Source organism: Monodelphis domestica, chromosome 6 (assembly GCF_027887165.1).
Source record: "Monodelphis domestica isolate mMonDom1 chromosome 6, mMonDom1.pri, whole genome shotgun sequence".
NCBI classification, from domain to species: Eukaryota; Metazoa; Chordata; class Mammalia; order Didelphimorphia; family Didelphidae; genus Monodelphis; species Monodelphis domestica.
Window position 1 is genome coordinate 177,000,548 of NC_077232.1, and position 23,610 is coordinate 177,024,157.

A 23,610-nucleotide genomic window follows, 5' to 3' on the forward strand; every position below is an offset into this window, starting at 1 on the left:
TGTTGTATAGTCAGGAGAAAGAAGGAAATGGGTATTCCTAAGAGCTGAGGGGAAGATGGTATAACCAAAAACAGGGAGGATGTGTTTTTGGAATCATAAAGGACACCATCTTGGAAGGTTTCCATAGGTATATAGTTGAAGAAACAAAATTATATGCCTCTCCTTTTGAATTGTCAGTTTAATTCAATTCATTTAATACTTATTAAATACATACTGTGTGGAGACTGATAAGACTATGGTACAATCAAAGGCAATGGACTTCTCTACCAGCAGCAAAGCAATGATCCAGGACAATTCTGAGGGACTTATGAGAAAGAACACTATCCACATCCAGAGAAAGAACTGTGGGAGTAGAAACACAGAAGAAAGACAACTGCTTGATGACTTGGGTCGATGGGGATATGATTGGGGATGTAGACTATAAACAATCACCCTTGTGCAATTATCAATAATATGGAAATAGTTCTTGATCAATGATACATGTAAAACCCAGTGGAATTGAATGCCAGCTTGGGGGGTGGGGGGGGGGAGGACATGAATCATGTAACCATGGGAAAATACTCTAAATTAATTAATTAAATAAAATTCCCCAACCAAAAAAATAAGTAAACTAATTTTTAAAAAGATAAATAGATAAATGCATACATGCTGTGTGCCAGGCAATATTCAAGGGGCTGTGAATATTAAGACATAAAAAGGAAACAGCCCCTACCCTCAAGAAATTTCTTTTGGACTATAGCCATATCCTATTTATTGATCACCTAGACCCCCAATTCAATTAAAACTTTTATTAAGTACTTGTATGTGCAATGTGCTATACTTAGTTCTGGGAACATGAAAATGGGAATTTGGGGGAAACAGCCTTTTCTCTGATATTGTTTATAGTCTCCTGGGGCAAGTTGGGTAAGACATTTGCACGACTAGTACAAGAGACAGGATGGAATATGGATGGGGCAAAAGGGAAGCTCAAGCAAAATTCTCTTAGGAAATATTTACTTTCCTTTGGTCATAAGGTATAGGAAAAGAGGAGAATGAAAACATCTGATCCCAGGATTTTCAACAGTAACACCACAGAAAGCATGCATAGAAGATTATGTTGACTAGTGGTTTATGTAACAAGCTAATATCCCAACAAAGCTTATGAATTCATGCTTCATTTTCAGCCAGTTGCTTATGTTTTAGGATAACATGAACATCCATGCTATAAAATAAATTATAAGCTCTTTAAAGAAGTCTACCTAGCAAATGTCTGGCCTATGTAAAGGTGAGATGAGAGTTTGCCAGAGTGCTAAGGAAAGCTGACAGCTGACTTAAAAGTCACAGAATCTCCTAGATTAGGAAGGACCTCAGAGGTCAGATTGATACTTTAAGAGGTGGTCATGCAGTCTTTTACTTGGAGACATCCTATGATAGTGAAATCACTTCCTACATGTTCTGTTCACTGCATATTGGAGCAGCTCTTTGTGTTAAGTTTTCCTTCCACTGAGCTTAAAGTTGATACTTTACAACTTACATCTGATGCATTTCATTCTGTCCCCTGGAGTTAGTTGAAGACACTAAGACCCAGAGAAATTTTGTGACATGCTTAGGGTTATACAGATTAAATAATAAATGTCTTTAGATGGAATTTGAACCTAGGTCTTTTCAGTTTGAGTCCTGGAGGGGATTGTGCTGCTTCTGTCCTATGAAAAGGAACCAATCATATAGTTAGATAAATGAAAAGTCAGCTTTTTGTCCTCATTTGTCCCAAGCACGTCACTTTTCCCATTGAAAATGAACGGTTAGAACAGACTTTTGCATGCAAAGTTTTGTCCAAAATTTATTCAGGGTTTTTGGTTTTGAAAGGCATTTTCTGCCCTGCTACTGTAGACTTGGTGGGGCAACCTACGGCTTTCATTGGGGCGACAAGTGCAACAAAGTTAAAAATAGAACACGCTTTAAGAATCCCAGATATTTTCAGATAACAAAGAGTGATTTATGTGGGCTCATTTTGTGCTTTGAAAACATAGAGATGCCTTTGTACTATGATTAGCCAGGGTGCTGAGGTCAGTTCTCTTGTCTGGCATCCAGCTTTATTCGGTTGCTAAATTGTGCTTTGTACTGTGATCCAGAGAATCTTTGTATCTGCCTTATTAAAGTGTGTAGTTTAAGTAATTGCTTTTGTTTTCTCGTTTCATCGGTGCCAGATTCAATGAGAGTGACTCATTATGTGACTGAAACAAACATTCTCATTTGTGTTGTGCCTTTCCCTCCCCACCAAAAAAGTAGCAGGTGCTGGTTGGCTAAATTCAATATTTTAGGACTGTAATTTCCTGTGTAGAAAGCTCATCTCACACGTGATGTTCCCTCACCAAACCAGCCTCTGAAATTGCTCCCTCCACTTCTCTGTATATATTTGTGTGTCCCTGGATTTTATTCCCATTCCTTTTTTCCTTTACTCTTTAGTGGTGTTCTCAAATGCCCTTTAAATGGAACCCCAAGAAAGAGGAAGGAAAAGGGGCCTCTGTAGCCCCAAGACAGATTCCATTCTTTCCTGCTTTCATCATCTTACCTCTGCGCTTGGGAATGGACAGTCCCTGAATACTTGAGATGACAGCACATGCTTAGCTGATCTCAGGATCTCATCCATTTCAGCATTCGGCTCTTTGGTTCTTGTGCTCATGGAAGGAGCTTTGTAAACCATTAATCTTTTTTTTTTGTGAAGTATTTTTTCTCTTTATTTTATTTTATTTAGTTAATGTAGAACATTATTCCTTGGTTACAAGAATCATATTCTTTCCCTTCCCTCCCACCACCCCTTTCAGTAGCCGGTGTGCAATTCCACTGGGTATACATGTGTCGTTGATAAGAACCTATTTCCATGTTGTTGATGTTTGCATTAGGATGTTCATTTAGAGTCTACATCCCCAGTCATATCCCCCTTGACCCATGTAATCAAGCAGTTGTTTTTCTTCTGTGTTTTTGCTCCTACAGTTTTTCCTCTGAATGTGGATAGATTTCTTTCTCGGAAATCCCTCTGAGTTGTTCAGGATCACTGCATTGCCACTAATGGAGAAGTTCATTACATTTGATTGTACCACAGTGTATCAGTCTCTATGTATAATGTTCTCCTGGTTCTGCTCCTTTCGTTCTGCATCAATTCCTGGAGGTCATTCCAGTTTACATGGAATTCCTCCAGTTCATTATTCCTTTGAGCATAATAGTATTCCATCAACAACATATACCACCATTTGTTTAGCCATTCCCCAATTGAAGGGCATCCCCTCATTTTCCCATTTTTTTTGCAGCTATAAATATTCTTGTACAGATCTTTTCCCTTATTATCTCTTTTAAACCCTTCAATTTTTAAAGGAGGGGAAGATTCAAGGTCATGGGGGTATAGAGCTGGACGCAGGGACCTCACAGGTTTTCTTCTCCACTTGCTCCATTTTACATGTGCTTTGTATGTATTTGTTTTCATGTGTTCCTCCCTTTTAGATTTTAAGCTCCTCAAGGGCAGGTGCTGTCTTTTGACTCTTTTAGTATCTCCCAATGCCTAGCAGAGTGCCTGGAACATAATAGCTACTTAATAAATGTTTATTGGTTGATTGAAATGAACTCTTCAAAAGGAATTGAAAAAGGTCTCTTAAGTCAAAATAGCAGGATGCAGAGCCCATGGACTTCTAAATTGTTAACAAGATACTTCTGAACAATTTTATTATCTAGGTTCCCTGTCTTCCACCTTCAGAAGTGGGGAGAGGTTACTGGAGATAACTTTAAGGCTATATTTGTTTTTTCTTCCTTTGGTGTTTTTTCTAGAGAACATCTTGATTGGGCTTTAAAAAGCTTTTTCATCTGGGTATGGATAAGAATTCCTATTATTAGTCTGGCTTCTAACAGTTTCTCGAATGTCAGATTTGTATTTCTAAGACAGTTAGGTGGTGCATTGGCCTGGAGCCAGGAAGACCCTGAGTTCAAATTCAGACTCAGATACTTACTAGCTGTATGACCCATGGCAAGTCACTTGATTTCTGTATGCCTTAGTTCCTTCAGCTATAAAATGCAGGTACTAATAGCACCTACCTTCCAGAGTTGTTGTAAGGATCAAATGAAATAATAATTGTAAAGTGCTTAGCATAATGCCCAGCATATAGTAGGTGCTATTTAAATGTTATCATTTATTAGCGAAGGGACTTTTCTATCCTCTGGGTAATGGGCACCTAGTGGGCCAGTTCAGTTCAACAGATTATTGTTGAACACCTATTGTGTACAGAGCATTGTTGACCCCCTAGGAAAAGACAATATTTTTGTCTTTATAGAGTTTATAGATACCAACAGAGATATAATTTTATTCATACACAAATAATGTAATGTATGCTATCATTCATGATAAATACATTGGAGAAATACTACATGAGCCTGGGAAAGTCATTATCAACTTGAGGAGAATCTGGGGAGTTTTCATGGAAGAACTGGTGTTAGCTATGGACTTAAAAATTTTTAGGAGACAGTGATAGATGGAGGGAGGATTTTTTAGGCACAGAGCGAAAGCCCAGAGACAATAAAACCAGGTTGTATTTGATAGGTAGAAAGAATGCTGGAATGTTGAGGATGTGGCAGACAGTCACAGGAGACAAGTCTGGAAAAGGCTTTCTATGAGAGAAGAATTTGAACTTTACTAAGTAGGTTGTTCATAGTTTTAAAGTCATCTACTCATCTATCAGAAAAGGAAACTAAGGCACAGAGAGATTGCAATTTCCTCCAAGGTCACACCAGATGCCACTGAAAATTTTTGAGCTGAGAAGAGGCTCAACCAGACAGATCTCTCTAACAGGTCCAAAGAGAGAGCATGTTTTCCAGTTCTGTTTTCTGAAATGCTTGCCAGTTCAAAAATTAATTCTATCTTGAGGTGAAATTTCCAAGAAGTTCTTTACCTTAGTTTATCAGCTCTCAGTGGTTCAGGGGTGGGTCTCATCTGATTTATAAATTGCTTAGCTATCTTCTTTCAGTCTTCCTAAAGATTTATCTCATAATGTATTAATTAAGATTTTCACTGGAAGATTAAAAGGAGTAAAAGATGAAAATCTAATTTTTAAAAATATTCTTAGTATTTGAAGAACATTTTAGTAAATATGGAGGTTGAAGCTAAATGATATTATCTACCTCATTGGAAAGGGGGTTTCTCTGAGCTCTGGGTTACACACAGCCATGTATTTCATTTCAGAGAAATACTTAGCACTGCTACTGTATTTTGTGGTGATTGCTTCTGTAAGAACCTAGGTATAAAATCCAGCAGTACTTTTTGTGTTGGTAACAAAAAAATGGAAGTCAAATGGAATCCCTTCCTTAATTGGGGATTGGCTTAATAAGCTGTAGGACAGAAATGCAACGAAATACTATTTGCTGCAAGAAACGACCAATAAAAGGAAATGAGAGGATCATGGGGGGACTTGAATGTGACAACACACTGTGAAGCGAGCAGAACCAAGAGACCAATGTATTCAGTAACTTATCGGAGACACTATAGACTGAGGAGTTCATTTAAGTGGATATTCCCTCCAGTGATACAGATCCATTCTTGCCCATCCCATAAATTTTCTACTGGCCCATTCCATTATCTCCCAAAGTCCTGCTATGGAAGATGAGGTTTGAGCTGAGTCCTGAAGAAAGCTATGCAAACTAATAAGTAGAGCATTTAGTTCATGTCATCTGTCTAAACATGTACTGACATGTGAGATGTCTAGCTTTTTGCATTGACCATTCTACTATATGACCTATCAATATATCATAATATTAGATCTGAAATAGAAAGACTTCCTACTTATATTCAGGAAATTTTGCCTGTTGTAATAGCAAATAATTTTATAGGAAAAAGGTAACTTTTGCTATATGTCTTATTTATTTAATTATATTTTCATGTCTGGTTTTTAAATAATCTTTAATTCCTGCATGTTAAATGGATATTTTGATTTCCTTCTCAGGCATGGAAGAGGCGGTGGTTTGTGCTCCGAAGTGGCCGTTTGACGGGAGATCCAGACGTATTGGAATACTACAAAAATGATCATGCCAAAAAGCCCATCCGCATTATTGACTTAAACTTATGTCAACAAGTAGATGCTGGATTGACATTTAACAAAAAGGAGTTTGAAAACAGCTACATTTTTGATATCAACACTATTGATCGAATCTTCTACTTGGTAGCAGACAGCGAGGAGGAAATGAATAAGTGGGTTCGTTGTATTTGTGACATCTGTGGGTTTAACCCTACAGAGGAAGGTGAGTTCTAGGTTTTAGTTTCACTAAAACTAAGTTATTGGGTCATTTTTCCTGCTGTGTAGAATTATTACAAAGTGATTTGTTGTTGACTTAAATAGGTGGTACACTTACTGTTTCCCTTCCATAACCCATTAGAAAAGGCTTTTTTTCATTCATGAGAAAAATGTTTTGGGCCAGGCCAGTGATTTAATCTATTCAGGGGAATCACACAGTTGTATAAATATACAACTCGTGTATAATCTGGCTTTCCTGGGACATCAAGAGGCCAAAGAGTCAGGACTGAAGCATTCCTCTTCCTAGATGGATGGCTTCTATTCACTAAAGCAAGGTCAAAATAAGCTCCTTCTGTGAGGGACATTGGAAGGAACATTGGCTTTGGGTGCTATTACATGTGGGGCATTAGGGATCTAATCCCATTAAATTGTGAATCCCTTTAGGGCAAGGGACCGGCTTTTGTCTCTTTGTATCTAGTGCTTAGGACACTGCCTGGCATATAGTAGGCACTTATTAAATGTTCATTGACTGAGCGTGGGCAAATCTTTTGACTTCTTTCACTCCATTTCCTCATCTTTAAAATATAGGGGTTGAATTTCATGTCCTTTGAGTTTCCTTGTAGTTCCAGGTCTATGGTTATAGAAATATGTAAGTCTCTAGGTTTTGGGAGCTCAGACAAATTCAAAGATCAGTAGAAAAACTGTTGACCTGAAGATAAAAAAGATATTCATTCAGTAGAATTTAAGAGAACCACCTGACTGTGCACATGTGAAAATCACACCTGAATCCTTGAAAAATATAACAGAGATAACTTTGAGCAACCCTCTGATTACTGATATCAAGTGAAGCATAAAATAAGATGTATGCTATGGATCTTGGGCTCTCTTCATTTTTCATTTGTTATCCTTGGGTACAACACTAACTCCTTTCGAAGGAATATTAAAGAAGGAACACATAAAACATTCTTCAGATCTATTTAATGGGACCAAATATACCCATAGGGGAAAAAAATAATTACAAAGTGGTTATAAGAAAGAGAGGCAGCGTGGTATGGTGAATAGAGGGAGTCCGGGGGACTTGGGTTCAAATCTTTGCCTTCTGACACATATTAGCTTTCAGACCTTTGGTCCCAGACGACTTGCTGTGACTGTAATTTATAGTCAAGCTGCTGATCTGCATCAGTAGAGGAATTTTCCACACTGAACATTCTCCACTCCAGTGAATCACATAGGTCTAAATCAAAGGGAAAAACACAAGATAATATAGCACATGTTATGTATCAATCCTGTGGGAATACACTGAAACAATGGCATAAGGATGGATTTTACAGTGATCAAGGAAGACTTAACTTCCACAGAGAAGTGAATTTTGAGAAGGGTTAAGAAAAATTGATAAATGGAGAGAGCATTCTAGATAAAAAGAATAGCATTAGTAAAAGCTTCCAGGCAAAGGTGAGTAAAAAAAGAAGAAAAGTTGACAAAGGACCTGAAATAAAGAACAGAGATTTGTTCAGTCTTTATTGTTCTTAATAGATTGATACAGATTTAATGCAATTCAATAAACATTTATTGAGAACTCAGTACTAGATGAAAGGAGAATTTCTCAGCCTGAGTTTCCAGAGAACCTACTAGTAGATCTTCTGAAATGGAGGTCAAATATTCAACTTGTCTTGTGGCAAAAAAAAAAGTACAGCTTAATTAACTAATGTGTTATTGTTGAGTTTTCAGTCATGTCCACCTCTCTGTGGCTCCATTTGAGTTTTTCTTGGCAGAGATACTGGAGTAGTTTGCCATTTTCCTCTCCAGCTCATTTTATATAAGAGGAAACTGAGGTAGCAGAATTAAGTGATTTGCCCAGGGTCCCAGAGCTGGCAAGGGTCTGAGGCCAGCTTAGAATTTCAAAAGATGAGTCTTCCTGACTTTAGACCTGGCACTTTGACCACTGTGCCACCTAGCTTCCCCAATATGATTAGGGTTCCACATTTGGAAGCATCATTTCTGGGCCTGCAAGAATTGGTGGTCACAAAGATTATTTTGAAAAGAGCAGAGCAAGCTTCATTTTGCATTATTGAAGCGATAAGGGCCTCGTTAGCACATCATAGTCAAAATACAAAATTCTTGGTCACATACCAATTTTCAAAAGGCACTCTTCACCCTCCACAAAAACTAGACTCTGAGGACACTAAAACAGATGAGACCCAAAAACACAGCCACAAATAATTATCCAGAGGGGAACGAGATGAGGGCAAAACAGAGGAATGGGCAAAGAAATCTGGGAAATAAGGCTGCCAGGCTCCTGTAGGTTGGACTTGATTAGGGGAGAGATTGGAAACAGGGAAACCTGCCAGGAAAGTCTTGAATAACTCCAGGTGTGAAGTGATCAGGGCTTAGGCCAAGAGAATGACTGACTGTGAGAGAAGCGAAGAAAAGGGCAAACCAAAGAAACCCAAAATGTAGGTAGAATTTGTGGAGCATTCTGATAGAGAAGGAGATAACAGTCAGAATGGTTCTAGGATTGCCATCCTTGAAGCTAGTATCAGACAGCCAGCCTTCTATGAGACTATTCTAGCTCACCAGATTTCAGTTTTATTTCATTTATTTATTTGTTCATTTATTCATTCATTCATTCACTTATTCAGTCATTTAATTATTTATTTGTTTGTTTATTATTAAAGCCCTTACCTTCTGTCTTAGAATCAATACTGTGTATTGGCTCCAAGGCAGAAGAGAGATAAGGTCTAGGCAATGGGGGTTAAGTGACTTGCCCAGGGTCACACAGCTGGGAAGTCTCTGAGGCCAGATTTGAACCCAGGACCTCCCGTCTCTAGGCCTGGCTCTCAATCCATTGAGCTACCCAGCTACCCCCAGGATTCAAGTTTTCAAGCTGGGAGAGACCACACAATTCTAGTCTAACCTCTCTTGGTTTACAGCTGAGGCCAGAAGAACTCCAATAACTTGTCTGTGGTCGCACTGGTAACAAGCATTTGAGTCCACGGCTCCAAATTCAGAGTCCATTTCTTTGGGGGTTGGGGAGCGCCCTAGTGAACCATGATAGATCCTTGTTATGGATCTCATTTATGAGGTGTTAAAGTGTTTTCGGCCCAGCTTTAGACATTTTTATAAGAGTAACTGTCCAAGGCATCTTGGAAGAAGATCTGAGAAGGGAACAGGCAAGCCTTTTGAGAGTAAATTAGATTGGATGAAGCATTAATTCTTTCCTAAGAGCCCAGCTCTTTGCTAAAAGTTGGGCATCCAAACCCTGAGCCCCTGCTCTGTGTGTGTGTGTGTGTGTGTGTGTGTATGTGTGTGTGTGTGTGTGTGTGCGCCATTCCAATGGGGGAAGCCTGCATGTTTTAGGGAAGAAGGGGAAGGAACCTGGCTTGGAAAACTGTGTGCACATGTGTGTGTACATGTAGAACATAGCATGTCTATACAAATACATACATGTGCATCCGTGTAGAGTATTATTCAACATTTTAAAAGCCTTAGACTTGGAAGAACCAAAAGCCTTTAATGGATAACTTTGCTCTGACTATCCCCATGCATATGCCAGAATCATAGAACCTTGGAAGATATCATAACAGTCAACGCTGTTCATTTGCCTAGCCCGAGCCTCTCTTCTGTCTTGGAACCAATACTTAGTATCTGAGATACTTATATACTTAGTATCCAAGACAGAAGGTAAAAGTTTACTTTTTTTTTTTAAAGAAAGTAAGTATGTTTACAGACCCCAGATTGAACTCTATTCAGGGATGCTGTCAAACTTTATACACTGTGGTCATTATGTTCTTTATGGACTCATTTATACTATTTATCCATGTCTACGGCAACATTTTATTCATCCTCCTCTCAGTTGGCCATCTGCTTGTCATCCGGTTACTTCAGAAGAGTTGGAGCTAAGAATAAGTACTTTTACCTATGCATGGGGTTGCTTCCCTTCTCCAAAAGAATGTTCTCCCTTCCCTAGGAGAGCTGAGTATGTCCCTGTTAACTTAGAAAATCTCCCAAGGTGATTTAAGCTCCTGTATGCATCCTCTGATGCCTCAACTTTGTGTGGAAGTTTTTTGTTTGAGGTTTTTTTTTGGGGGGGGGGGTTGTTCTAGACTGGAAAAGTTGTAGATTGAGCTATGAGCCCACAGTTTGAGAAAATAATAAATCTTAGTCCCTCTGAGAATAAAGCAAAGAGGAAAGGGGCTTACAAGGTGGTGGTGTATTTGTCCTGTATCTTGGTTCCAGGAACCTCTCAAAATATCATGGCCCTGTTGTTTTCCCATGTTATTGAATGCCCAGAAAGCTGGCTGGTGCTCTCTTTCTGTCAATTTTGGCTAGTTGAGATTAGGTAAAATTCCTAAGAAATCTTATATTTAGTAGCTTTGAAAGTAAAAGATGTGATGTGTTTTCTGGGAAATCTGCAGATGAATTTGTATTTCTGAATCATCAAGGTCACAAGTTGCCAAACCAATTCACTTGTGTTTGAGCAAAGTTCTTTGAGCAACGGAAGCTCAATAGATTAAGCCAAGAGTATTTCAGCACATCCCCCTAATTGCCTCAGTTTCCTCATTTGTAAAATGAGCTACAGAATCAACTTGCTCTGAACCATTCTCTACCCAGACACCAAAGTGATTTTTTGTTTCTCTAAAGTTTAAACAAACTTTAGTCACTCCCCATTACCTCCAAGATCAAATACCTGTTTGACATTTAAAGCTCTCCATAACTTTGTCCCTCATTTACAGCCTTCTTGTTCCCCTTTAACATTTTGCTACCTACCTCACCTGGCCTGTTTCTGTTCCTTACATATAACACTCTCATCTCCTACCTTTATTCCTTGCTGTGGTTATCTTCTGTACTTGTTATGTTCTCTCTCTTTATCTCAGTCCCTTAGCTTCCCTGGCTTTAAGACCCCACTCAAGTTTTACCTTCTGTAGGAGCTCTTTCTTCATCATCTCAGCTGCTAGTGCCTTATTTCCTAAAATTTCCTTCCATTCTCTCTCCTTCTCCCTTTCTCTTTCACTCTGTCTCTGTTTCTGTCTCTCTCCCTCGCTTTCTCTCTTTATATTTCTCTTTGTGTCCCTCCCACCACACTTCCCTGTCTCTCTCTCTCTCCCTCTGTCTCTATCTCCTTGTTGTTGATTTATTATGCAGCCTCCCATCATCCTTCAGTGTAAATAGACGCAGGTTTGGGTCTTATTCTTCTCTAGTATGCCCTCCTTGACAGCTAGCCCAGCAAGAACCAATCAGTTAGAAATGTTGGGCTTCTGCTCATGCCCCTTTGCCTCTCCATTGCTCAGCCTTGTATTTCTGTCAAACAATCACTTCAGGGTTTCCTACACTTGAAACTATGTGGAGTGTTTTTCACATTCTTGATAGAGGCACTTACTTACAAGAAGAAGAGGAGAAATTTTCCACTTGAAAGGTTTAATCAGATTCTATTTAAAGTAGGGGTCCCTAGAATGGGATGAAATCAGTCAAAGAACTTTCAGTTACTTGGGATTGTCTCCTTTGAGAACCCATATGCAAATACTTTTTATTGAGAATACACTTACTGCCTTCATTGCCCACCATTTTTACATAGGACTATGGTGTTTTGGTTTTTTTAAAGACTGTACTCAGGGGGCAACTAGGTTGCTCAGTGGCTAGAGAGCCAGGGCTAGAGAAGGGAGTTCCTGGGTTCAAACCTGACCTCATTCCTAACTTTGTGACCCTGGGCACTTAATTCCCATTGCCTAGCCTTGACCTCTCTTCTTTCTTGGAACCAATACACAGTATTGATTCTAAGATGGAAGACAAAGATTTAAAAAAAATAAATGATTTTGCTCATTAGTAAGAAATGCCTCTGCTTTGGGTCTTTTCCCTTTCCAGCCTGCCCTTCACCAGATAACAAAATGATTCCTAGAGCATAGGTCTAAATGGGACACTTTCCAGCTTTATAATTCTAGTGTCCCCCTTTACCTGTCAAAACAGATATAAATTCCCCTCCTTGATTTTTTTTTACACTTACTTTCTGTCTTAGAATCTATATTAAGTAAACATTCTAAGGTAAAAGAGTGGTAAGGACTAGGAATTTGAGGTTAAGTGACTTGCTCACAGTCACATAGCTAGGAAGTGTCCAAGGCCAAATTTGAACCCAAGTCTTCCTGGACTCCAGGCCTGGTGCTCTCTCTAGCTTCCCCTTTTATTATTATTAAAAAGAAGTTTAGTATGTTAGTGATAAGATGTAAGACGATTTAAAAAATTTTTATTTTATTTTTGAGACTTTTTTTGAGGGTGAGAGGAGATAGAGGATTCATGGATTCTTTAATCACTTGAGGGAAAGACTCCTAGACTCCCAAAGATGGCTGGGAATGTCTGGCATGTTACAATCATCTCTAACAGAAACAGTATTAGTTATAAAGTACCTTGGTTGATCATGCCTATATACTTTATATAGGGGCTTAGAAAAGTAATAGCAGACTGCCCGCCATGTTGGCCACTTTCACCATCATGGCAGGGAAAGTTGGAGTTTTCATAGTTTAAAAAAAAAAAGCAACAATTTATTAGTCTTCCTTCCTTCCTTCCTTCCTTCCTTCCTTCCTTCCTTCCTTCCTTCCTTCCTTCCTTCCTTCCTTCCTTCCTTCCTTCCTTCCTTCCTTCCTTCCTTCCTTCCTTCCTTCCTTCCTTCCTTCCTTCCTTCCTTCCTTCCTTCCTTCCTTCCTTCCTTCCTTTTCCCTTACCTTCCATCCCAGAATCAATGGGGGTTAAGTAACTTGCCCAGGACTATACAGCTAGGAAGTATCTGAGGCCAGATTTGAACCCAGGCCCTCTTGTCCCTAGGCCTCTATCCACTGAGCCATCTAGCTGTCCCGAACATTCATTTAAGACAGTTCTTCTTATTCACACACTTCAGCCCAGGCAGACTCATAGGGCTTACTAAATACAACTAGTTTCAAGCTAATAAAACTGAATATAAAGTAAGGGTTGAGGAGGAGGGAGATATTCCTATTGTTTATATGTTCTTTCACTTAGTAATCTCCTTCCATCAGCAGAACAACTCAAGATATTTTCTCTATTAGGCATTATTCACTTGTTAGGTAAACTTCAATTGGGATTCTGCCCTAGCAGCTCCCAGTGCCTTCATGGGTATCCGTTGCATTCTCCTAGTTTTCTGTTAGGAAAATAAGCATAATTTTCAGCATTCTGAAGCACACCCAAGCTGAGCATTTAGTTCTCAGAAATTCGAGGCCAGCATTGATCCAAAGCAGCAGCAAACTGGCTGGGCTCAGGCCAACCTGGAGCACCACTTCCAGAATGTGGGCAGGGCAAACCGATCTCATGACCCTGGAGACTGAAGCAGGATTTTCCCCCTCAAATCTATTGGTTACCTTTGGACAGAGGTTTTGTCCTGTATGAGGCTGTTCTTATTTTCAAATATGTGACATTAAGCACAGTGGATTTACTCCTATGAAATAGCTCTGAAACCAAAAAATGGGCCAAAGGAGCATATTGTGGCCAAAGCAGGGATGCTTCATAACATCTTTCCCCTTCCTTATGGAGAAGGTATTGCTGTTTTATGACTAAGCGCTAAGGTACAAAAATTTATAGATTTCAAGTTGAAAGATGATTTCTTCATCTTATTTTTCAGTACTATATTCCAAAAATTCCAAAAATCTCTTGTGGGGCACTGTTGTTTTTGGAAGTTGGTGTATCTCTTTATAGCTACCCTATCCTCACTTAATGCAAACATAATGGAAAATTAAATGTCTTTGTTCTGTTTTGTTTTCATCAGTAATTTACATTGTGAGTAGGATATAAAAAAGATATGGTAGTGCAGTGGGAATACCATTACTCTTGGAGTTCAAAAACCAGGGTTCAGACTTCCTATGGGGAGACCTGTTGTAATACATCGGTTTTTAGTTCCCTACCTCAGAAACTAATTTTTAAATTTAATTTTCTATGCAAGCTCCCTAAAGGCTTATCTTCCCCCCCCCCCTTAATTTTCGACTCAGCTCCCAGCACATAGTAGGTTGAATAAATTCTGCCTCTTCTGCTTCTGATCTGGTTGACAAGTCACCAAAGTTTTCTGTGGCTTTGTTGCCTTGTCCTGAAAATAAAACTTGACCCTGGACCCCAGAGAAATGTTGAAAAAACACCCCAGGTTCTTTTTATTTTGGAGTGCTGGAGGTTACAGGTGTGGAATGTTGCCTATAAAATCAGATCAAGTCTCTAGAGTGAGTATTTTTGCTTAACTGTTTTCCTTTGTTACCAGGAAAAGCACTGTTTAGAAAGGGGGAATATGGTAGATGCACCTGTGTGGTGGACATGTCACTAGGAAGGTGTGACTTCAAATGTGACTCAGATGTTAGCTATGAGACCCTGGACAAATCACTTAACTTGTCTGTTTCCTCATCTGTAAAATAGGAATAAAGGTCCCTTCCTTTCCAGGCCTGTTGGAAGCATAAAATGAGGTAATGTTTATGAAGCACTTGAACCCTAAAGCATTGTAGAAATGGAGCTTTTTTTTTTATTACCTGGAAATAACTTTGGAATGAACAAAAGGCATCAATAATTCTGAAAAATAAGATGAAGGGATTATCTTCCAACTTAAAATCCTCTATAATTTTTGTGCCCTGCTGTTGTTCAGAAATAACAACATCTTCTTCATGCAGATGGGGGAAAAATAATATTTACTATTTGTTGGCAGGGGAATTCGAAGGCGAGAAGAGTTTCCCCATTGTGTGAATAAATGAATCAACAGCAGGAGGGATTATCCTGCTGTGGGATGATTTCTTACCTTCTCTTTCTTCCTCAGTCCCCTCAGTAAGAGCTGCTCAATTCATTTGCTGTATGGCTATGGGAGGTGGGTTGCAAAATATTTTCATGTGTTCTAATGAATCAGAATCTAAAAGGAGAAGTGATTGTATTTTAAATAGTGAGGTTATTTTCTGATTATTTTAAAGAGGCAGTTCAATGAGCATTAGACGTAGGTTCAAATAACACCTCTGTTTACTACCTGAATGACCTTGGATAAATCACTTAAAGTCCCTGAGCCTCAGTTTCCCTGTCTGTAAAATGAAAGGGATTGAACTAGATGATATGAGGTCCTTTCCACCTCATGCTAAGCCTGTGACCTTGAGCTGATAGTCTAACTTTGGCTTAGGGAAGCTGGTGTGTTAAGTGTGCTAGGATTATCCTTGTTCTCTTTTACCTTGGTTCTCAGCAACATCTATATTTTTCTTAAATCCTTCTTTGAGAGTTGGGCAAATAGTTGCCTTAGATCAGATTTGTGCTGTTCACCTGTTAATTCTGGTGCATTAAATTCCCTTAAATAAACCTTTGTGTATCTAGTAGGTACAGGGATGTCAAGTATTTTATGACTATCCCATGGTATAAGAATTTCCCCTACTGGTATCAGTGCTGCTCATGAGGGTCACAACCCCAAAGTTAACATGGGAAATGCCCTTCTGTCCTTACCCTCTGAGATTTTTCTCACTCCCTCCTTTCCTTTCACTCTTTGCCAGCTGATTAGGACCATTCAGTCTTTCCCTACCATGTCTTCCCTTTTGTCTGTGGGGTTTTCTTAGCAAAGATACTGGAGTGGTTTGCCATTTCAGTGTGCCCCCATTTTACAGATGAGAAATTGAGGCAAATAGCCCCCTCCCCAAAAAGCTTCTCCATTATAAATCAGCTTTCAGTCTTCAACATTAGCGAGAATTTCAGAATTCTCTGCACCAATAAAATCACAGATCCAGACAAAAGAAGGGAAGAGATGTGAGATTAATACATGAGATAACACAGTGGCACTGGATTCAGAGACAGGAAGAACTGAGTTCAAATGTGACCTGAATAGCTACTGGCAGTATGCAGCAGAGCAAATTACTTGACTTTTGTTGTGACGATCAAATAGTTGTAGAGTGCTTAGCTCAGGACGTGGCACTGAGCAGGGGCTACATAAATTCTTGTTCTCTTTCCACCCCCACCCCCTTCCTTTGCCTTGTTATCTTCTGTCTAGAAGCCAAGGAGGAAGATTATGATAGGGAAAAGAATGGATTGATCTATTTGAGGAACTTGGAAAAATAGGTGATTCCTGAAAGGTACAGATCAGAGATTTCTTCAGGCTGAGTGAATCCCAATAAAAACAGCAGCAGGCGAGAAAAAGCCTCAGAGTGGAGTTGTCTTTGGTTGAAGGCTTTAAGTGGCATCAGGAGGAGGATTCTCTTAATGAACCATTTGCTCAGAGAATGAACGTTCTATGTGCCAAATGCTGAAGGCTCTTGTCTCCAGACATCATCTGGGTAAATCTTTAATTGAAAAATTCTTGTGGCTTTGTTGTAGCTTTTTAGGATGGTTTTATTGTAAAGGAGAGAAAACTTTATTTCATATCAGGACTTTTAGAAGAACTGTGGATAATGCAGTTTTTTGTCCCTTTTTAAAAAAATGTTGTTGGGGTCTTTTGGGGGGAAGTGTGCCATGCTGCAGGGCTGGGACTTCAGGAAATGGAGAGAGCCAGCAGTGGAAAGAATATGGAATTTGGAATTGGGGGCCTTGGCCATAACAGAATCCTGGCTCTCCCACCTAGTACCTGGAAGATCACAGGCTGAACTATTACCTTTCTGGGATTGATTTCCCTTATCTGTAAAATAGGGAGGTGGGGAGAGGGTGTTGGATTAGGTGACCTCTATCTAGGAAGTGAGGGACCAAACTAGAACTCAATAAAGGATTTTTGGCATTAGTTAAAAAAAAATTCTGTCAAGGTTTTTCAAAGCTGACTCTTGAAAGGAAGAAGCAGTTGATTTTAAAAAGGAAATTAATCTTTTTGGAGGAAGATATTTATAGTTTAAAATGGGTTTTCTTTCAATATTAAGAATGCATACTGGGTATGAAAATTGGACTTTGTCCAATCCATTTATTTGGTCACTATCAGAATAGGAAATGTGTGCATGTGTATCTGTGAGTGTTGTTGTTCAGCTGTTTCAGTCCTGCCTGATTTTTCATGACCCCATTTGGGGTTTTCTTGGCAGAGATACTGGAGTGGTTTGCTATTTCCTTCTCCTGATCATTGGACAGATGAGGAAACTAAAGCAAGCAGGGTAAAGTGATTTGCCCAGGATCACATAGCTAGTAAGTGTGTATGATAAGATTTGAACTCATAAAAGGAGGCTACCTGATTTTGTATGTATAATGTATGTATGTATTTTGTACTGCTTGCCCATAAGGACATGAGCATTAACAAGTTTACATATTTTTATGTGCATCTGTGATTTCTTCTTTGGGAGTAATCCCCCTATAGTAACAACTCACATTTAGAAGCTTACAAATCTCTTCCAACAGTCTCCTTACATGGGCTTTGCAGGTTATCCCTAATCTATTACAAATGAGGAAAGTGAAGCCGGAGTAGGAGTGGGGGAACAGAATGACTTGTCCATGTTCAACTGTTAATCACTGAATTCAGGACCTGCATCCATCAACAGTCAAATGGAAATCTCAGCAAGAAGTAGATCCTTAAGATTAATATATTTCTTGGACCTCTTGGTCAGTTGTGCGCCTCTAAATGTAAGATTTTTCTACAAGAATGTCATGTATCTGTTCCCTTTTCATCAAGGACAGCTTTGATATGTGCATTGACTCTACTCATAAAGATTTTCTGTAGATGAGAGAACTAGTGTATGAATCAGTAGTTGCTGGTGTTTTCTTAGTTTCCTATTTGGGGGTGAAAGTACTATCCAGGATCGTCCACCCTCTTTTACTCTCTTTGGGGATTTTAAACACTTTGAGGTAGAGATCTTAAGTGGAATCACTTCAGTGCCTTTTACACTGTATCTCCTTCACCACAGAGACCTTCTGGTCAAGTCTAACTGCCCTTTTCTGACTTCATCTTCTTCTTAAGTGCTTTTGCATGTTGTAGCAGAAAAAAAATTTGAAGTTCAAATCTCAACTCTGCTATTTACTGGCTTTGAGGCCTTGGCAAAGTCACTTATCTTCTCTGAAACTTAGTTTCTTTATACTTAAAGAAATTGATAGGTGATTCCCAGGGTTCTTTCTCACCCAAAATCCTGAGGTTGAAGAGCATTAGTTGTTACTTTGGGGGATGTCAGGGATCCCTTTGGTAGTATAGAGAAGCTGATAGATCCCTTCTCAGAATAATGTTTAGTTAAAAATATATAGCTATATGATGACAAAGGAAATCAATATTGAAATACACTTAGTTTTTTTTTTACATTGATAGCTCCCAGATTAAGAATTCCTTTTGTAGTATATAAAAGTGGACATTCTGCCATGATTGTTGATGAAAATAGAAAGTTTCTGTTTGTTTTTTGGCCAAAACCTATTCTTTAATTAGTTATGGAGTTCTTTGTGTGGAAATTCCCTTCATTGATGTATTTGTACAACTTGTCAGTATGTTGACTTAGCACACATACTTTTCTTAAGTTTCTTATTGAATTTCTCTCTTTCACATTATGTAACAACAGATGGGGCCAGAAGCTATAAGCTGCCATGTTCATGATTTTTGGTTGCTTGTGGGCATTACCAATATCTCATCAAACAATGCTTCTTGTTGCCTTTGGAAACCCACCAAAACCAATGTTACTGGCTCTTATGTTCCTCTCTCCCAAGAAACCGGGAATCACACTTCAAAAGATAGATGGATGGATGGATAGATAGACAGAGATAGATAGATAGATAGATAGATAGATAGATAGATAGATAGATAGATAGATAGATAGATAGATAGATAGATAGATAGATAGATATAGATAGATAGATGGATGGATAGATATGGCTTCTCCTTCATCTTCTATTTCCATTTACAGCAGGAATGTCAGTAGAGATAGATTTCATCTCCTACAGTTGTTTGCCCAATGTACAATTGTAAGAAGAGTACTTTTGGTCGGCAGGTAGCAGGTATTTACAAGTTTGCTGGTTGCCAGGCACTGTGCTCAGATTAAGCATTAGGGGTACATATATGAGCAAAAAGAAGCCATTCCTGGTTTCAAGGACCTTAGATTCTGATGGTAGAAAACAGCGTAAGAAGAGACCTGGTGGCCCTCCAGGTGAGAAGGCCAGAGTAGTGGGCCTGGGGCTGTCCCCCTAGAAGGTACTTTCGAGAGCAAGGGGTCAGGTTAGATGTCCCAGGGTGAGAGAAGGAGGCTCTGTCATGGAGGCAAAGGCAGTGTTTGTAGATGGGCTCAGGAGCATAGATTTTAAAGCCGGTAGGAACCTGAAAACTTTTACCCTCTTCCTTAAATTTGTGGCCAGTTTTCTCCTTCTGAGAGCATCTTGGCCTGGTGTCTAGACTGACCCCTACTTAATACCAGGCCAGCCTGATAAAAGCCACTGAGGTGTGTGCTTCCCTGGCATGGCCTTGAGAACCTGGGGTCACACAGCCATGCACAGCAGCAGCAAGAGCTGGGTTTTTTCCTCCCAAGATGCCAAGTGACTAATCTGACAAAGTATCTAAAAGTTTTGCAATTAGAAAGTCTCCACACAGGATGTGGTGTGGGTAGCTAAAGAGCTCATAGGGTGTGCCATCTTGGTACTATACCTGTGTTCAGTCTGTCTCTTCTTTCTAAAGAAGGCAGAGCTGGTGTTGTTGGTGTTCAGTTATTTCAGTACTGTCCTACTTTTCGTGACCCCATTTGGGATTTCCTTGGCACAGACACTGGAGTGTTTTGCCATTTCGTTCTCTAGCTCATTTGACAGATTAAGATACTGAGGCAAACAGGGTTAAGTGACTTGTTTAAGATCTCACAGCTGATAAGTGTCTGAGGCTGGATTTGATCTTGGGAAGATGAGTGGTCCTGACTCTAGGCCTGGTACTCTATCCATTGTGCCACCTCACTGCCCTGAGCAGATGGTAGCATAGGTAAATAGGTAGTTGAGCTAGATGGTCTCTAAGATCCTTTTCCTTTGATCTAAGGACCCTTTGGTCATACAGATGTCACTGTGTAGCAAAATTAACTCATTTGTGGGGCACCTTTTGTAGGTAGAAATGAATTTTGTCTTTGCTATTCCTAGCTATAGTGGGCTATTTATTTATTTTTGCCTTTTTCTATTACTTCTGAAGAAAAAATGCTGAAATACTAGATACAAGAGAGCAAATGCAAAACAATATAATTTCAGGGACAAGGGCTAGATCACTGCCATTACTGCAGCCCTGCTTTCAACCTTGATAATGGAGGGTTTAATTAAAGAATGGGCCTCCCTGGGAGACTGACTGCTTCTCTTGCTAGAAAGAAGCTGAACTACTCTGCATAGCCGAGCAAAGTCTGCTCATACAATTTCATTTTTTTTTCTTTTAATTATCATGAACCTGACAAAAACCAACAAGCACAAACATATCCTTATAAAACCAACAGAAGAGACTGCCTGTGCAACTCTGACTTTCCCCTGTGTGCAGCTTGTGAATTTTTTGTACAGTTCAAATCTAACTTGGTGGCACTAGCACTGCCCTTGTTCGGTGTCCCCTTCTAAACTTCCTTCTGCTCTCTTCTGTGTATTTTTAATTATTCACTGACTTCTTTCTCTTTTTGTCTTTCTTAATACCACCCACCTCACCTCACATACACACACACAAAAGACCCTCCCTCACAACAAAGTCACCCAAAACAAATCCCTTCATTGCCCATACCTAAAAATGTCTCAGACAGCAACTCTAGGCCATCACCGCTCATCATCTTAATCTTAATTTTTATGTCTTTGACGGTTATTTGCCTTTGTAATGTTATCACCCTATTAATCATCCTGGTTCCTTTCACTTTACTCTGTATCCATTTACACAAGAGCTCCATATACCATAATTTGATCACTCATTCCCCAGTAGATGAACTCCTATTTTGTTTGCAGTTTTGGGCTACTGCAAAAAGTGCTGCTATAAATATTTTTGCACATATGAGTTCTTTCACTGCCTTTTTGGTCTCTTGGGGAGATGTAGATCACAGTCAAAGTATAATGCTCAGTTTGGGGTATAGCTCCACGTTGTTTTCCAGAGCAGTTGGACCACTTCATAGTTCCCCCTAATAATGTATTAGCATTCCATAGTCCATCCAATAATTGTCCAAACAGGTGGTATCAGAACTGGAATTCAAATACAAATCCTCTTAACTGCTGAATGAGCATTCTTCCCACATGGATATGGGACTGTCAAACAATTATAGAGGATATTGTAGGATGAGGCAGTTTCAAATTCTATAGAATGAAGAATCCTTGTTACATCTTTGCTTTAGTCAAGGAAGAGTTAATTCTCTTTTATAGAAATTATGTTGGCAGCTAGGTAGCTCAGTGGATAGAGCCAGGCCCAGAGACAGGAGATCTTGGGTTCAAATGTGACCTTAGATACTTCCTAACTTATGTGATCTTGGACAAGTCACTATGGATTCTAAGAAAGAAGATAAGGGTTTAAATTAAAAAGAGAGAGAGAGAGAGAAATTGAGTTAAACAATATTTAGTTCAGATAAAGTAGTCTTTTTTTTATCTTCCTAAAGCTTTTCAGGTAGGACAGAGGAAAAATTATGAGGTTCAGAGAAAAGGTATTGGACATCACTTTCCTTCCTTCACTGAGTCACCCAACCTACCCTTCACTTTCTCCTCCCACATGATGCTCTGTCTTCCATCTTATCTTCTTTGCAGTGTCAATTCCCCAGGACTAGCATGCACCTCTTCCCCTCAGAGATCCCTTCTCTTTATGTTGTGGCTCAGTTGGCATCTTCTGGGAAGATGGGGAAAGTCTTTCCTTCTCCTCCAGCTACCAGTGCCCTCTCCTAAACCACTTTATATTTAACACACATGATGTGTAATTTTATTTATGCTCTTTCTGCTTATGCTGTATATATTTTTATATGTTTGTTGGACTTCCCCATTAAAATGCAAGTTCTCTCTGAATAAAGATTGTTTCCTTATTTTGTATTTGTATCTCTCCACTTCCTAGCACATTATAAGTACTTAACAAATGCATCTTTATTGATTTGCCTATCATCTTTAGTTTTAAGTAATTAAAAATATTAAATTTATTTAATATATAATCAATGTATAATTCTTATTTAAATGATAATATAATAAATTTATAATAAATTATTGTGATAAGTTTAATTTTTTAAAGAAATATATTTAAAAAATCATTTAACATACTAAGAATATATTTAGTAAATGCTTAAATTAATGCTTTATTGATGTGACTATAATCTTAATTTCATTTAGGCAATGAATTTATTTAAATGTAGTATATAATCATGCATTATTAAAATGGCAAACTTAAACTTATAATTTGTTAAAATTATAAGCTTATAATTTATAACAAATTAATTTCTTCAAAGTAATTTTGTTAAGTAATACATTTAACTTATTAATTTAACTATAATCTTGATTTTAGTTAAGTAACAAATGCATTTATTTAAATTTAATGTGCAATAATGTATAATATTAAAACATCAAACATAATTTATTAGTTATAATAAACTTAAAATTCATAACATTTTATACTAATAAATTTAATTTCTTTAAAGACATTTAAGCACTATATTTAACTTATCAACTTAACTATAATCTTAATTTTAGTTAAGCAATAGATGTATTTAAATTTAATATATAACATAATAAAAAAAGCAACTTAACAATTTATTAAATTACCATAATAAAACTAAAAATTATAGTAATAAATTTAATTCTTTAAGGCATTTATTTCACCAACATGTTGAATTTATCAAGCACCTGTTTAGTACGTCCTTACTAAATCCCTATTGATCATGATAATGATAATATATAACCGCTGAGAATTTGGATTCTAATCCTTGCTAACCCACTTACACCCTGTACAACTGTGGAGAAGTCATTTCACCCCTTGGGCCCCAGTTTCCTCATCAGTCTAATGAAGCAGACAGACAGTATGAACTCTGAGGACCCATCCTGCCTAAATCTATAATGCTAAGTAAAAATTCCTTGAAATGGGACAGGAGAGACTAACCCCTTGGTATTTGTGTCTTACCTTCCAGATCCGGTGAAGCCCCCTGGCCCTTTGCAGGCCTCCTCCGACTTCCCCTTAGCTGTGAGCACATCTCCTCCCTCCATGCAGATGGACCCCTCCTCTGGCACTCTACCTCCTGCCTATCAGCTAATTAACTTACCATCGCACCTGGAGCCTCTTCCTATTCAGGATGACCCCCAAGACTACCTCTTGCTCATCAACTGTCAAAGCAAGAAGCTTGAGCCTACAAGGTAAAATCCTGCACTGTCTCATTTTTTAAAATGTTGTGCTTTGGCAGTTTTGGCAACTCCAGGTTGGAGATCCACTGTCTGGCTGTGCAGGGATAATGTCACGTGTGAAGGGCAGTGATAGGAGAGTTCTTGCCGGGTTGCAGGGTCCTTTCAGGAGCCTTGTCCCGGGCAGGTGTCCCAC

General features: G+C 38.8%; 1 protein-coding gene across 6 annotated transcripts in view; it reads left to right on the top strand.

Annotated features, from left to right (window-relative positions):
• Positions 1–23,610, top strand: part of GAB1 (GRB2 associated binding protein 1) — a 171,460-nt gene that overhangs the window by 113,970 nt on the left and 33,880 nt on the right. For all 6 annotated transcript variants that reach the window (XM_056802737.1, XM_056802738.1, XM_056802739.1 and 3 more), the window contains exons 2-3: positions 5,961–6,255; positions 23,207–23,429. In XM_056802737.1, the coding sequence (XP_056658715.1) occupies positions 5,961–6,255; positions 23,207–23,429 (518 nt within the window). The remainder of the gene's footprint in view (positions 1–5,960; positions 6,256–23,206; positions 23,430–23,610) is intronic.